This window comes from Xyrauchen texanus, chromosome 34 (genome assembly GCF_025860055.1).
Source record: "Xyrauchen texanus isolate HMW12.3.18 chromosome 34, RBS_HiC_50CHRs, whole genome shotgun sequence".
NCBI lineage: Eukaryota > Metazoa > Chordata > Actinopteri > Cypriniformes > Catostomidae > Xyrauchen > Xyrauchen texanus.
In genome coordinates, this window is record NC_068309.1 from 26838805 (window position 1) to 26854784 (window position 15980).

The 15980-nt window shown below is 47.1% G+C and overlaps 1 protein-coding gene across 1 annotated transcript in view; it reads right to left on the reverse strand.

Moving 5' to 3' along the window:
• Nucleotides 1-2064: 2064 nt before the first annotated feature.
• LOC127628022 (multidrug and toxin extrusion protein 1-like) overlaps nt 2065-15980 on the reverse strand; it is a 29619-nt gene continuing 15703 nt past the window's right edge. Inside the window, exons 14-17 of the mRNA XM_052104671.1 lie at nt 10813-10945; nt 10428-10522; nt 10139-10315; nt 2065-2815 (exon numbers count right to left, since the gene is read on the reverse strand). Of these exons, the coding sequence (XP_051960631.1) occupies nt 2495-2815; nt 10139-10315; nt 10428-10522; nt 10813-10945 (726 nt within the window). The 3' untranslated portion in view covers nt 2065-2494. The remainder of the gene's footprint in view (nt 2816-10138; nt 10316-10427; nt 10523-10812; nt 10946-15980) is intronic.

The following is a 15980-nucleotide window of genomic DNA, read 5'->3' on the forward strand; positions in this document are numbered from 1 at the left end:
TTTTGTTTTGTTTGCTCATTGTCAGTAATGTGTTGCCTTGCCACATGGAGTACTGGGGTTATTATTGTAAAAGACTTTTGGCTTCTGATGTTACATTTTCCACTGAGGTAGCTGTTAGAAGACTCACTGAGCTTTTCTTCAGTTGACCTTCTGTATGTTTTTCATTTGGGGATAAAAACAACAGCAAGGATTTAACCTATGCATTATGTCACATTTCCTAAAATAAGTAACTATGTTTTACTTGCGCCAAAAGGTCACTCACATTTGATGCTTGTCAAGAGTTAGCTTTGGATCTTGGCTATATGTTTGTAACTTTCATTAAGTTTGACGAATGTTCCATAAGATTGTTTGCAAATGTCAACTATTGCCGCAGGGAGTGCACATAAAACCAATAAGTCCATTTTGTTGCAATGGTGACCACAGGAATGACCGGTTAAAGACTTTATATAGTACATATTTGAAGGTAATGTTTCTAAGTCTATTTAAATAATTCGAAATTATTTCTGTTGTAAAATCTTCTGCATGCAAACAAATGTGCAAGTGGTCAGCAAGTAATGTCTCTTCACACATTTAGTCCTCTCAAATGGACTTGTTTTACAATAGTGAATGATTATAAATAGTAAATAATTGATTTGTCAAAGTGAACTCTACTGTGCACTTTATATTCATAAAAAGCCACATAAAGATGTATTTACTAAATGAATTACCATTGAGAAATGACTTAATATATCTGCAGCATATAACCAGATATAAAAATGCTTAAAACCTGTTCACTAAGAAATTAAAATATATATAATGCACATTAAGTGCTACTCTTTTAAGAAATATTATTCTCCTGCAGTTATGGCCTAATAAGCTCACTGTAAAAATGCTACTGTAAAAACTTTTATTGGTTAATTGGTTTATTCATATTTAATCAAACGTCACAATGATCACTCTAAGACTTAATAGATATTACAGTTTCATTTTTTTGTTAAAAGATGAAAAGATGTGTGTTGTGAAAAGCACTATACAAAAATAAAAATACTTAACTTAAAATATACGGTAAAAAAAGAAATAATATATTTAAAAAGACAGTACATGGAATTTAATAGTACAATGTTGAAAAGAAATGTATACATTTTGTGTATATTGTGTATAAATGTATATTTACCATATAATTATATTATTGGTAAAGTAAAAATGTATATTATATGTAACAAGAGAGTACATGTACTTTTTACTGTAAATTATTGTTAAAATTACAGTTAAAAAAAAGCAAAGTTTGGACGTTCCCAGAATTCCCTGCGTGATCCATCACATTTCATTATATTTTATGTTTCTTCTTAATTTTAATATCAGTTATGTACATTTGGGGTGTTCTGTTTTATATTTAATGTAGTTTAGTTAATGTTTACTGAATTAATAAAATTTTTACATGTGTTACCCTGATGGTGTTTAGTGTTTGTTTGAGTGATACTGAGCGCTCTCTCTACATGTTTATTGGTCACTTTTTTCTGGAAAAGTCACTTTTGATGAATTTCATGTTATCATGTGCCTTTCTGTTATTACTACGGTGAGTAACAATATATTATAAGGTGAAATGCAGATTTGTACAGTTTCAGAAGGTTAAAGTATTTAATTTATATTACTTAATAATATAAACGGTAATGCACCATGAAATATACAGTCATCAACATTACATCCCATGAAGCGTGGTTACCGTATTTTTTATGGTGAATTTCTGGCATCCACAGCTTCCAGTTTTTTACCATGAATTGCTGGTTTGGAGTGTGTCCCAACACAGGATTGGTAAAGGTCATTGTCCACAAGTGTACATGTAAGAATTACGACTGTCACTAATGGTGGGGATGAAGAGCTAAAAAAGATGTAATTAAGATTTTCTCGAATAACACTGACAAGCATTGTTCAAATATCACATGATTTTCTCCTTTGATAGAAAAGCAGGATTATGGAAGATCGCTGAATCGACCCAATGGCTGTCCCAATTATCTTTATAATGGGACCTTGATATTAATAAAGGAATAGTTGATAATTATTCACCCAAAATAGATATTTCTGTCATCATCTATTCACTCCCATGTCATTCCAAATCGTATGACTTATGAGAGCTTTGTGTGAAGAACAGACCTAAATTTAAGTTGTTATTCACTGACATTAAAAGAGCGAACTGGATCAACCAATTCACAGACGAGGCAAAATAAAAATTAATTCACAAATCTGACATTGCTACTTCTCATATGACCCTGCCAATTCAAGCTAGTGCAGATTTTCAGGGAATAATGACACATTTCAGTCTGTTCCTCACACAAAGCTATGCATATGGCTTAAAAAAGAGTGCATGGGTCATATGGACCAATTTTATGATACTTTTATGGAAAAGGCAAGTCATACCAGAAAGGTAGTCATACCAGTTTGGGATGACATAAGGGTGAGTAAATAATTTCATAATTTTTACTTTATTGGAGAGCTATTCCATTAAGCTGGAGCGTTCCTAGCTTGCTGTAGAATTCAGAAAGGTGTCAGGGATGGAGAAGTTCCTCCATTCCATTGTCAGGTTGCTCTGAGATGGAATGAATGGGTCTGGAAGAGGACAGGCTATGTGAACAGTAACTCCAGCTATCAGGATCAGGATGCCAGACAACAGTGTGAGCCCCCTTCTTAACACAAGCTGGCTCATAGAGAGCAATACTTTAGGTTGAGCTTCTCCAGTTTCACTCGCCACTGCTAGTCCCCCACTTTCAGCATTACACTGCTCTTGGGTACTCACTCGAACATAACTGGCAGCATCAGAACCATTACTTGTTAGCTGGGCCTAAAGGACCAAAAGATCACCACATGGATTATATTATTACTTCACTTGAGCATAGATATACTATATGGGTAGACCTAATGGAAAATCTTCATTTTTAATTTATTTTTACAAAATTTTAATTTAGGACTGACAAAAACATTTTTAATAGCAAGGAGCCATATATGATTATTACGGAGCCCCCGAAGTGACCTGTGCAAAAAAAAAAAAAAATATCTAAGAGACTTTCGCGTGCGGACGAGAAACTATCGCGTGCGCACGAGATACTTTCTGTACACAAAGCGAGGCATGTACACAATGCGAGGCATGCACCTTCCGGGGCAGTCTAGCAGCTAATATATAATATATATAGGCCTGTATTTGTATAGTCTAGCACTATTACAAAAAGGATCGTATTATGTAGGACTATCTGCGTTCGCTTGGCGCTCCATTTGATCCATATTACTCTATTATGCAATACATTTTTTGGGTGATAACGCCATAAAATATGACGACAGACATTAGAAGCTTCATTCTAAAACCTCAATAGAAGTTTCGAATGTAAATATGACATGACATTTGGTACAATCTAGTATGAACGGTCAGAATGACCACTATGGCCATTCTAGTAGTTCTAGAATTCCGGTAGTTCTAGTGTTAAATGCAAGTAGCCTACAAGTCTATTGCTTGATTAGTGTCCTTTGGAAGATCAAAGCGTGTCTCAGCCATGACAGTATTACAAATGTCATAGACAGTAATGTCTTTGTATTGAAGGCCAAGTTTAAAATATATCTCTATAAATTCATGCGCATCCATGCTCTCAGTATCTTTGAGTAAATGAATGATGGCAACGACGAAATCGGAAAAGAGCTATACACACACCGGAAACTGTAACGCGTGCGCACGCGATAGTTTCCCGTTCATCCCCGATGATCCCCTGGGGATATGATGCAATAAGAAATGCCTAATAATAAATAAAGGTGGCTATGTACAGTATTTGTATGTATAAAACCGCATTCTTACTATGCATGAAAAATACTAACTGGGATTTTATAAAGAAAAGAAAACAAAAACTAAATATTTGGCTTTTATTTAATTTTTTCTCTGCTTTTTTTCATGGTTTTGAGTGATTTACAACTTATTTAATATCGCACGAGCAAGAGTGTAATATGGCCCTACATCAGCACTGCTGTGATTCGGCCGCAGTCACGAGGCCGCAGGTCGAGTGCCATAGGTAATTACAGCAGTGAGTTCTGTCATAAAAACGCATTTGTGCATGGAACTACTTTCTTACACGACGAATCAGAATCTGCCGTTGGTGGTTCAAAACAAATGATGCTTCTAAGCCTCCATTAGTAATTAAAAAATGTAATTTCAGAAATAGTATCATGGCTTGTGCTGTTTCTAACAAGTTATTGGATAAACAAGGATAGATGGCTGGATGTGTGTGTGTGTGTGTGTGTGTGTGTGTGTGTGTGTGTGTGTGTGTGTGTGTGTGTGTGTGTGTGTGTGTGTGTGTGTGTGTGTGTGTGTGTGTTTGAGAGAGAGAGAGAGCTGGAGCATGTGCAATCACCAGTTGCCGCACCCAATCAGAGATGCTGTCAGCTTTTTCAGTGGAAAATATATGTCCAAGCCGGGGTATTCCTCTCTAATTTGTGGTAGCCGGTGTGCTAGAGTCATTCACTATAGAAACATCGATGCCCTCCGTCATTTAGTATGTATCCAACGTGGAAACTCTAATAAAAGGTAAGCACTTGAGTTCTGTAATAAATCAGTCTGTTGTGTCTCTTAACATGAGCCTTATTCCTGAAGTTGTCCGTTTAAAACTATTTCCTAGCTTTGGTAATATATTAGTAATACAAGGGACCACAGAGCACAGTTCTTTGTAAACAATGACTAACAGATTCACTTAAAGGTCACCAACTGGCTCATATTACACACAAAAATTATCTTTTGCCACCACCTGCTGGGCTAACATATGTCATTTCAAAAATAAAGCCAGTAACTCTTACAGATACACGAGTGATACACACACAGTGAAGCGTCCTAGTGCTGATGGTGTCACACCATCAGTGCTCATTGTACGTCTCTCGTCCAATCAGATTCGAGGACTGGAACTAACTGTGGTATATAACTAAATACTAACATGAATAATAAAATATGTTTACAAAGTAAATATTTTCCAGATAATATTTGAACAATGTTTTGTCATTTTAATGTTATTTTTAATATATTTATTTTTATTTTTAGTCCAATGCCAAATAAAAGCCAAATATTTTGTTTTTGGAAACAGCATGTTTACCTAATAAAATCCCAGTTACTATTTACAGTTAAAAACAATAAAAAATCTGTTTTCTCTGTGTGAAAATGTCACGAACCCCGCTCCCTCGCTCCGCCCCTCCGAGCTTCCTCACACACGCACACTATCTCCCTTCTCACACACGCGCACTCCCTCATGCTTACTCGCTCGTTCCGCCCCCTTCGAGTTCTGACGCTCGCATTGCTCGCTCGAGCCCTCACGCCCACTATGCTTCCCCTAGCTCTTTTGCTCGTAAACTATCTCCTCCCTCTGGCGCACTCGCCTCAATCAGCCTGAACATTATGACCACCTGCACTCACGCACTTCCAATCCCCACACATTAGTTTCACCTGCACTCGTCTCGTCACCTTCATTGTTCACACCTGCACTCGCCCCTATATAACTCACTATCCTTTCGTTTGTTTGGGGTTGGTTATTGTATTTAGATTCCTGTGTTTTGCCCCTCGCTAGTCTCGCCTAGTTTTGTCTCCTCTTTGATTCCCTCTTAGCTTGCCAGCCCCCTATTCCTCTTGTTCCCCTGTCTTTTGCTCCCTCTAGTCCCATCTTGTATACATCCTGTTTACCCCGGCTTTGACCCTCGCTCCCCTCGACTACTCTCCCGGATTTGCCCCCTTTACTCTCTTTGATTCCCCGGCTTTTGACCCTACAATTCCCCCTTGACCATTCTTCACTTGACTTGCCCCTTTTTGTACTGTTGCCTGCTTTTTGCAAATAAAGCAGTTTTTCATCCGACATTGTGACTCATCTTGTGTGTGTGTGTGTCCGGGTTACAAAATAACCAACCTCACCGCAGACAGTCACAATGCCCCGCGCTAAGGATTCGCACAGCTCACTAGAGCGGAGATACACATCACATTCAGCGCGAGGAGCTACTATTTGGAAACTCGACCAAGCGCTCGCGGCCCAGGGGCAGCAGGTATGTACTATGTCTGGTTTATTTCACCCTGTCTAACCTGTGTCTGCCCCTGAGCCCGTCGATGCTCTCCACGCATCCGTGAGCGCCGTATGCTCTTCATCCCCGGAGAGGTTTTATGGCTCTTCGGACGCTGACCAAGGGTTTTCTATGCAAGGCAGCGGTTGTGTAACACATAACCCCGCCCTTGACATTATGGAGCCAGCGGCCCGACTATTGGTGTTGCGTCAGGGGAGTCAACCCTTGGAGGTTTTTGTGACTGACTTTTGTGCCCTGGCTAACCAGGTGAATTTTGATGAGGTGGCTCTGAAAGACATTTTTCGATGTGGACTGAATGAGCCGACCTCATCATTCATGCCAGGTGGTCGTTGCTCCCTCAACCTGGCTCAGTTTATTGACCTCGCCCTACTGTACGCTGGTTCCTCGTTTTCTGTGGGGGAGGTAGACACTGAACCAGCGCTCCACACCAAGGCCCCCGTCTTGAAGCCTTACACGGCCCCCATCTTGAAGCCTACCACGGCCCCCGTCTTGAAGCCTACCACGGCCCCCGTCTTGAAGCCTACCACGGCCCCCGTCTTGAAGCCTTACACGGCCCCATCTTGAAGCCTTACACGGCCCCCGTCTTGAAGCCTTACACGGCCCTAGCCCCGAAGCCTGTAACGGCCCCAGTCTCGAAGCCTGGCACAGCCAACGAGCCAGCGCCCATGCCCGCCACGGCCAACGAGCCAGCGCCCATGCCCACCACGTCCAACGAGCCAGCGCCCATGCCCGCCACGGCCGGCGAGCCAGCACCCCTGCCTGCCACGGTCAGCGAGCCAGCGCCCATGTCTGCCACGGTCAGCGAGCCAGCGCCTGTAGCCTCGACCGTCCCCATGGCCACATCCCCTGTTGGCCGAAGACGTAGGAGAAGGAAGAGGGCCCCTTCTCCCCAGTCTCGTCTTGTGCTCAAGACCGCAGAGGTTCCCTCAGAGTCTTCCATAGCTCTACTGACCTCTGCTCTGCCCTCAGAGTCTTCCACGGCTCTGCCGGGTTCTGCTCCGCCCTCAGAGTCTTCCACGGCTCTGCCGGGTTCTGCTCCACCCTCAGAGTCTTCCACGACTCTGCCGGCCTCTGCTCCACTCTCAGAGTCCACCACGGCTCTGTCAGCCTCTGCTCGCCCCTCAGAGCCCTCCCGGGCTCCGCCTCATGAGCCTCCCAGGGCACCTCCTCTCGAGCCTCCCAGGGCCCCTCCTCTTGAGCCTCCAAGGGCCCCTCCTCACGAGCCTCCCAGGGCTCCTCCTCACGAGCCTCCCAGAGCTCTACCCTTCAAGTCCCTCAGGGCCCCCCCTCCTTTCAAGCCTCTCACGGCTTCGCCTCTCGAGTCTTTCAGGGCTCCATCCCTCGAGTCTTTCATGGCTCCACCCCTCAAGCCTCTCACGGCTTCGCCTCTCGAGTCTCTCAGGGCTCCTCCGCCTCTCAGGGCTTCCCCTCTCGAGTCTTTCATGGCTCCACCCCTCAAGCCTCACACGGCTTCGCCTCTCGAGTCTCTCAGGGCTCCTCCGCCTCTCAGGGCTCCGCCTCTCGAGTCTTTCATGGCTCCACCCCTCAAGCCTCTCACGGCTTCGCCTCTCGAGTCTCTCAGGGCTCCTCCCCCTCTCAAGCCTCTCAGGGCTCCCCCTCTCGAGTCTTTCAGGGCTCCTCCTCCTCTCAAGCCTCTCAGGGCTTCGTCTCTCGAGTCTTTCATGGCTCCCCCCCTCAAGCCTCTCGAGCCTTCCAGGGCTCGGCCACTAGAGGCTCCTATGGTTCTGCCTCCTGAGCCTCCTATGGCTCCACCTCCCGAGCCTCTCATGGCTCTGCTCCCAAAGACTCCAGAGCCTCCTAGGGCGCCGCCTCTCGAGCCTTCCACGGCTCCACCACCTGAGCCTCCTACGGTTCTGCTCCCTAAGACTCCAGAGCCTTCTAGAGATTCGCCTCCCGAGCCTCCTGCGGCTCCGCCTCCCAAGCCTCCTACGGCGCCACCTCCCCCGGCTCTGCCTCCAGAGCCTTCCAGGCCTTCGCCCCTAAAGCCTCCTTCGGCTCCGCCTCCCAAGCCTCCTACGGCGCCACCTCCCCCGGCTCTGCCTCCAGAGCCTTCCAGGCCTTCCCCCCTAAAGCCTCCTTCGGCTCCACCTCCAGAGCCTTCCAGGCCTTCGCCCCTAAAGCCTCCTTCGGCTCCACCTCCAGAGCCTTCCAGGCCTTCGCCCCTAAAGCCTCCTTCGGCTCCACCCCCAGAGCCTTCCAGGCCTTCGCCCCTAAAGCCTCCTTCGGCTCCACCTCCAGAGCCTTCCAGGCCTTCGCCCCTAAAGCCTCCCTCGGCTCCACCTCCAGAGCCTTCCAGGCCTTCGCCCCTAAAGCCTCCGTCGGCTCCACCTCCAGAGCCTTCCAGGACCCCAGCTCCGGAGCCACCTACGGTGCCGCCTCTGACGGCTCCGCCTTTCACGGCTCAGCCCGGACTTCCTGACCCTCTACCTGTCCTGTGGCCTCTTCCCTGGCCTCCGGACCCTATTCCTGTCCGGTGGTCACCTTCCAGACCCCCGGACCCAGTCCCTGTCCTCCAGTCGCCTTCCAGACCTCCTGACCCAGTCTCTGCCCTATGGCTGCCCCCTAGACCTCCCGACCACCCGCCTGTCCACTATGTTCCCCCTGACCTTGCCTTGAACTGCCCATTGACCCCCATGGACTGTTTCATTTCCCTTTTGTGCCTTCTGTCCCCCGCAAGCTTACACACTCGTTCTGTCCCCTGCGAGCTCACACGCTCGTTCTGTCCCCTCGAGTTCACACGCTCGTTCTGTCCCCTCGAGCTCACACGCTCGTTCTGTCCCCTCGAGCTCACACGCTCGTTCTGTCCCCCCGAGCTCACACGCTCGTTCTGTTCCCTCGCGCTCCTCGCAGCCGAGCGCGGCCGTCAGGAGCCATCCTATTCAGAGGGGGAGTACTGTCACGAACCCCGCTCCCTCGCTCCGCCCCTTCGAGCTTCCTCACACACGCGCACTCCCTCGTGCTTACTCGCTCGTTCCGCCCCCTTCGAGTTCTGACGCTCGCATTGCTCGCTCGAGCCCTCACACCCACTATGCTTCCCCTAGCTCTCTTGCTCATAAACTATCTCCTCCCTCTGGCGCACTCGCCTCAATCAGCCTGAACATTATGACCACCTGCACTCACGCACTTCCAGTCCCCACACATTAGTTTCACCTGCACTCGTCTCGTCACCTTCATTGTTCACACCTGCACTCGCCCCTATATAACTCACTATCCTTTCGTTTGTTTGGGGTTGGTTATTGTATTTAGATTCCCGTGTTTTGCCCCTCGCTAGTCTCGCCTAGTTTTTTCTCCTCTTTGATTCCCTCTTAGCTTGCCAGCCCCCTATTCCTCTTGTTCCCCTGTCTTTTGCTCCCTCTAGTCCCATCTTGTATACATCCTGTTTACCCCGGCTTTGACCCTCGCTCCCCTCGACTACTCTCCCGGATTTGCCCCCTTTACTCTCTTTGATTCCCCGGCTTTTGACCCTACAATTCCCCCTTGACCTTTCTTCACTTGACTTGCCCCTTTTTGTACTGTTGCCTGCTTTTTGCAAATAAAGCAGTTTTTCATCCGACATTGTGACTCATCTTGTGTGTGTGTGTGTCCGGGTTACAAAATAACCAACCTCACCGCAGACAGTCACAATGCCCCGCGCTAAGGATTCGCACAGCTCACTAGAGCGGAGATACACATCACATTCAGCGCGAGGAGCTACTATTTGGAAACTCGACCAAGCGAGTTTGTGCCTGTCTCATCTTGTGTGTGTGTGTGTGTCCGGGTTACAGAAAAATAGCAACTGGGATTTATAAAGAAAACTTGTTGTTTCCAAAAACCAAATAATGGGCTTTGATTTGGCATTGGACTAAAAAAAAATTATTACAATTTTTTTTTACTACTAATACTTTTTACTTATAATAATGTTTGTTTAAGCATCAACTTCAGTCATAAATATTAATTTTGTAAAAATACAATTTTCCATGGATGCCCTAGTGCATTTTGTGGCCCTCTTTGGTCCACAGATCCCATATTTAAAATCTCTGGGTTACTGTAACTAACTGAATTAGCTTTTAATTACTTTTTTGCCAGTGATGTCATCCCAAGGTTCAGGAATACTTGCAGAAGCTACAAAATCAGGTGTTTGTTCTGTGTTCTCCTGTCCTTCAGAAACCAAAGTATCAAGTACTGACTGTCTGATTAATGTCTTCGGAAGCACACACACCACCTTTGCATTTTTGCCTGCACGCTTCTGGGCCTGGTGAAGACAGTAGTCAATACATTATCAAATAATCTGAACAACCTTGCTGGCACAACGTCATCTAGGCTAGTAGTAAAATCTCAGTAAGACATGATTTATGAAGCCCTACCTCCTCTGTCACTTTCTTCCAATCAAGCTTGAAAATGAGAGTGGTGAATAAACAGGTCTGAATAATGACACATATCAAGAGTCCAAGCCACAGACCTAAATTAAGAGGGAAATGAAAACAGGGAGTCTCTCAGTTTTAGAATACGTCACAAGAAGCATCTGCTAACATGTGCTTTAAATCTACTGTATATATTCATAAACAGGATCATATTTCTATCACATTTCACAGTTTTTGAAAAACATGAATATGAAAACAAAAGCAATTATATGGTAATTTTATCAAACCCCCTATTTAATGGGATACAATATATATTAATACACCTGATATTAATTTTGTCTGTACAAATAAAGCATTTTTGTATTTGCATGTGAATTAAGGGAAATACCAAATATCCTGAGCTCAGCCAGAAACATCAGTGATATTCCCACAGGTAGCCCAATGCAGTAGTAACAGATCAAGTTGGACAAGGCTGCTATCTTCTGCTTTCCAGCACCCAGAAGGATCCCTGAACATACACACTAAAACACATTGGAAAAAGACAATCAGTCTACTGTGGCATCATAGAGTTGTAAAGATAAGCAGGAGGCAGCTACTATACTCAACTGAGCCAGGTTTTATGATGTCATAAGGAAGAAATATCTAGTAACAGCATTTTAACTGATAAAGTCTAATTGTGACATTATCACAGAATACACAGAGGTCGTTGAGATAAAAGATAATTATAATATGAAATCCCAAACATGTTAAAAATAGAATAATGCCACAATTATTCCTCTTCAGCTTGGCCATAAAGACCATATCTCTTAGAAATTGACACTTTAAAGGGGTCATGACATGGTTTTTTTTATTGTATTATTATGTTCCCTTGGGTGCAATTATAGTATTAATATATTTTTTTTTAAGAAAAACTTTTAAAATCTAGTGATTTATGACCTTTTCCCACCCTGTTTCTCATCCTCTGATTCAAACAGTCTGTTTTGGGGCATTTTCCATTTAAGACTTCAGTGTTAACGCCCACTGTTATGATTGGCTAACGTCAGTGCCTATGTATCAATTATTGACGCTCCCAGCCAGAACAATATGCAAGTAAACTAAGTAAAAACACTGTGATTATTCATAATGAATGAAATTGCGCTTTAAAAAGTAGTTTAAAGTTTAAAATAGATTACTTACAGTTTGCGTCGTCGTTGTTCCCAGAATAGTCGGCACGGACTTATCTTTGAGCAACAGTTTTCTGGCAAAGCCAGCATCATATTGAGATTTGTTCTCAAAACAGTCATCCTTAAAATGTACAGAACAAACGCTTAAGTTAACACTGCCGTGACTGGAACGTCCGCAAAAAATAAACTGCATCCATTTTTCCCTGACGTCTGGATCTTTCGGCAGCTTATTCAGAGGTTTTGTTTGACCACAGCCAGGAACAGCACATCTGTGTGGCATCGTAATTTTCCTGTGCACAAGTAGTCTCTGTCAGAGCTCGCTGTCCATCGACTGAACACTTGTGAGGCGCACGGTGATACGAAATGAGCGTAGTTGTCTTGCGCTTAGAGCGTAGTTATCTTGTGCTGGAGGCGGTCATATGCAAACGCTGTTACGTCACTTCTAACCGACACGTCACTTCTAACCATGAATCCAGAACGAGCTGTATTTTGAGCTTGATTAAATAAATGATTCGTTTAGAATGGGGAGGACGTCTTAAAATATTAAACTTGCAGGACGTTTTAATGATACAAAGACCTCTTATATACCAAAAGATCAAGGCAAATTTGGTTTCTCATGTCATGACCCCTTTAATTTCCCGTCACTAGTGGTCTCTCTTGATCTCCGAATATGCCTCTGATCTATGAAAAAAGGCCAATGAGAAGTTGGCAGACAGTATTTGCATATCCCGCCCCCGGACATACGGGTATAAAAGTGAGGAAATACGTCGAGTTCATTCAGAAATTTTCTTCGGAGCCGATGGTCATGTATGCAGCGAGCTGCGAGTCACACACTGTTCCTCCCACCTCTGAGCGCATATCAGCGGCATACCTCCTTCTCTGCACAGCAGTGCAGTTTGCCCCTGGGTGCTTTGACAGCGCAGTTAAAATCATTATTTTCTCTAAAAGAGTTAGTTTCTCTGCATCGGAGAGCGTTACAGCAGCATCTGATGCTGATGACTCGCCTGGACCGCCACCTTCAGGTCTGCTCACCCAGTCTGAGCCTGACGCACAGAGGTCCGCTATGCTTTCCCGGGTACCACGAGCACGAGGCTTGACCGGAAAACACCCCCGCCCACGGCTACTTGATTGGTTCCGCAGGCATGTCCGGACGTGCATGAGGAGTTGAGTAAGCTCCTTCGCTCTCACTACCCTCATGGTGGAGCGGTCCCAGACCACTTCCGCCCTGCATGCCATGGCCCCTCCTGCAACCAACACCAGGCCAAGGCACTTCAAAACTTGCACTTGGGTAGTCCTGTTATTGATGTGCTTCAGGAAATGCGCTCAATGACCAATCGCGCCCCTCGGGCCACGAAGGTCAGAAGCGCTGGCACTCGAACAGGCAATGGCCACCCTTGTGGTCCAGAAACGTAATCTATGGACTGGACCTGGTCGAAATACGGGCGGTAGACAAAGCACACTTTCTCAAACGCCCCCGTCTCTCATGCTCCGTCCATTTGGTGGCACCATTGATGACTCCGTCAAGCAGTCCTCAGCGATGAAGATGCAGACGGAGGCCATTTCACACATCCTGCCGCAAACCTGCCACCATGGGCCATGCCCCATCTGCTCGTCGAGGGCGTCCTCCTGCGGCTTCAAAAAAAAAAAAACGTGCTGCTCCGCCTCAACCAAGAGTGGGCCCAACTCTCAGCCCCAGCGTCGAGCACCCCGCAGGAAGTGCACGCCCCCCGTCTCACGGACCCCTTGGACCCCTCAGCGCTTCTGAGATGGATGACCCAGAGATCGAGACGTTTGCTCCAGAGTTAGTAAACAGACCACTCTGTCCCCCGGTGGAGGGCCGGGAAGAAAACCTTCAGTTAAAGATATTTTTTACAAATTTTTAAATAATAGAGCAATTTCCTCTTTCTGGGTCACCTGACCCGCAAATGCCATTCTCACGGCACTCTACCGCCACACTTCAACAGTCCCGGCACGCTGGACGCGGACCCCCTGCATTCAGCCCCACAACTGTTCCCCGGCCTTCCGGTTCTGACCAGTCCAGAGGACGCCTCTACCGGACCTCCTCCTCAGTCATTAACCCGCCCCCTGCCGGGTGTGCGGAGCAAGGTAAGAGCTTCGAGTCTTTTCTCAGCACCAGAGCCTCAGGACGCTTCCTCGTCTCCCGACACCGTACTACCTGCTCCACCCCGCTGCAAAGCCTCGCCGGGTACGTCAAAAATAATCGTCCCCTTGTTGCCCCTAGCACAGAGCTTGGATGCGTGGCTTTCACATCCCAACCCGTCACGCTGGCTGGCCCGGACCATCCGACTTGGTTACACAATTCAGTTTGCCAGGCCCCCACCCCCCTTCGTGGGCGTCCGCTTTACCGCAGTACACGACGAGCATGCCAAATCCCTGCTCACGGAAATCACTACTCTCTTACTCAAAGACGCGATAGAGCCTGTCCCTCCAACCGAGATGAAGAAGGGTTTCTACAGCACTTACTTCATCGTACCCAAGAAAGGCGGTGGCTTACGACCGATCTTGGACTTGCGAGTTTTCAACTGGGCTTTGCACAAACTGCAAAATGCTCACGCAAAAACACATCTTAACTTGCGTCCGGCATCTAGATTCGCAGCGGTAGACCTGAAGGGCGCGTACTTCCACGTCTCAATTCTGCCTCGACACCGACCCTTCCTATGGTTCGCGTTCGATGGCCTGGCGTATCAGTACAAAGTCCTCCCCTTCGACATGTCTCTGTCCCCTCGTGTCTTCACGAAAGTCGCAGAGGCAGCCCTTGCCCCACTCCAAGAAGCCGGCATACTCAATTACCTCGACGCCTGGCTCATTCTGGCCCACTCCCGAGAGTTACTATTCGCTCAGAGAGACCAGGTGCTGAGGACCAGGCATCTCAGGCGTTTTGGGGATTCAGGTCAACTGGGAAAAGAGCAAGCTTGCCCCGGTTCAGAGCATCTCTTTTTTCGGCATGGAGTTAGACTCAGTCTCAATGTCAGCACGTCTCAACAACGAGCGTGCGCAGTCGGTGCTGAAATGCCTCGCCATCTTCAGGCGGTCCCTTTAAAATTTTTCTAGAGGCTCCTTGGGCATATGGCACCCTCCGTGGTGGTCGCGCCGCTGGGGTTGATGCATATGAGCCTCAGCACTGGCTTCAGACTCGAGTCCTGAGACGAGCATGGCGCCACGGCATGCACCCTGTGATGATCACCCCTGCCTGCCGCCAAACATTAAAACCTTGGACAGACCTCTGCTTTCTGCGGGCAGGAGTACCCTTGCAGCAGGTGTCCTGATGCGTCCTGGTCACGACCGACGCCTCCACCCGCTGCGCTTGCACATCAATTGCCTAGAGTTGCTGACTATTTTCTTTGCCCTGCGGAAGTGTCTCCCATTAGTTCGAGACAAACATGTCCTAATCAGGTCAGATTTTTTGCGACAAAAATCGCCAAGGCGGCGTACGCTTCTGCCACATGTCACAACTTGCCCGTCGTCTCCTCCTTTGGAGCCAGCAGCACCTCAAGTCGCTGCCTGCCACTCACATCCCCGGCAACCTCAATGTGGTATCGGACGTGCTGTCGTGCGCACTGGCAAACAGCTGGCCCTTGGGGCTGCGCAAGTATGCATTTCCCCCAGTGAGCCTTCTTGCACAGGTACTGACCGTACGCAGAGTTTTAGATGTTCTGAGCAGCTCTTTGTCTGCTTTGGTGGACAGCGGAAAGGAACGCTGTCTCCAAACAGAGGCTTTCCCACTGGGTAGTGGATGCCATTTCATTGGCTTATCACACCCAGGCCGTGCCCCCCCCCATTGCGGGTCCGAGCACACTCAACAAGGAGTGGTGCTTCCTCATGAGCACTGGCCAGGGGCACCTCCCTGGCATACATATGTAGAGCAGCGGGTTGGGCAACACCTAATACCTTTGAGAGGTTTTACAATCTCAGGGTTGAGTCAGTATTGTCCCGTGTTTTCTCAGGTCTGAGCCAGTAGAAGTCTGACGGACTGACCGGGTGGATCACTTGCACCTAGCGCCCTTTCCCTCGGCCGAGGTAAAACTGTGCGCTTTCTCTCCCAGGAGATCCTGTTCATTCGGATCCCTGGATGACTCCTCCCTAGCCCCGTGGGTCCGCAATTCAGCGGAGGAATTCGGGAGGTAATCCACTGCGGGTACTCAAATCTACCCTATACTGGAATAGGTGCTCCACAGGCCGGGACTCCTGCGTGGACTTTTCCTGTGTGTATTTTCGGCGATACGGTCCCCTTACAAGTGGACCCGCATCTCCCTTAATCAGTTCCAGTTGCCCTCCGGTCGCCATGTTGTAGCAACCCCCCCCCCTCCTTGAGGCTGGATCTACCACCACGCCATTTTCCCACATGTGACTTAAGAGGCCCATGTGATGTTAC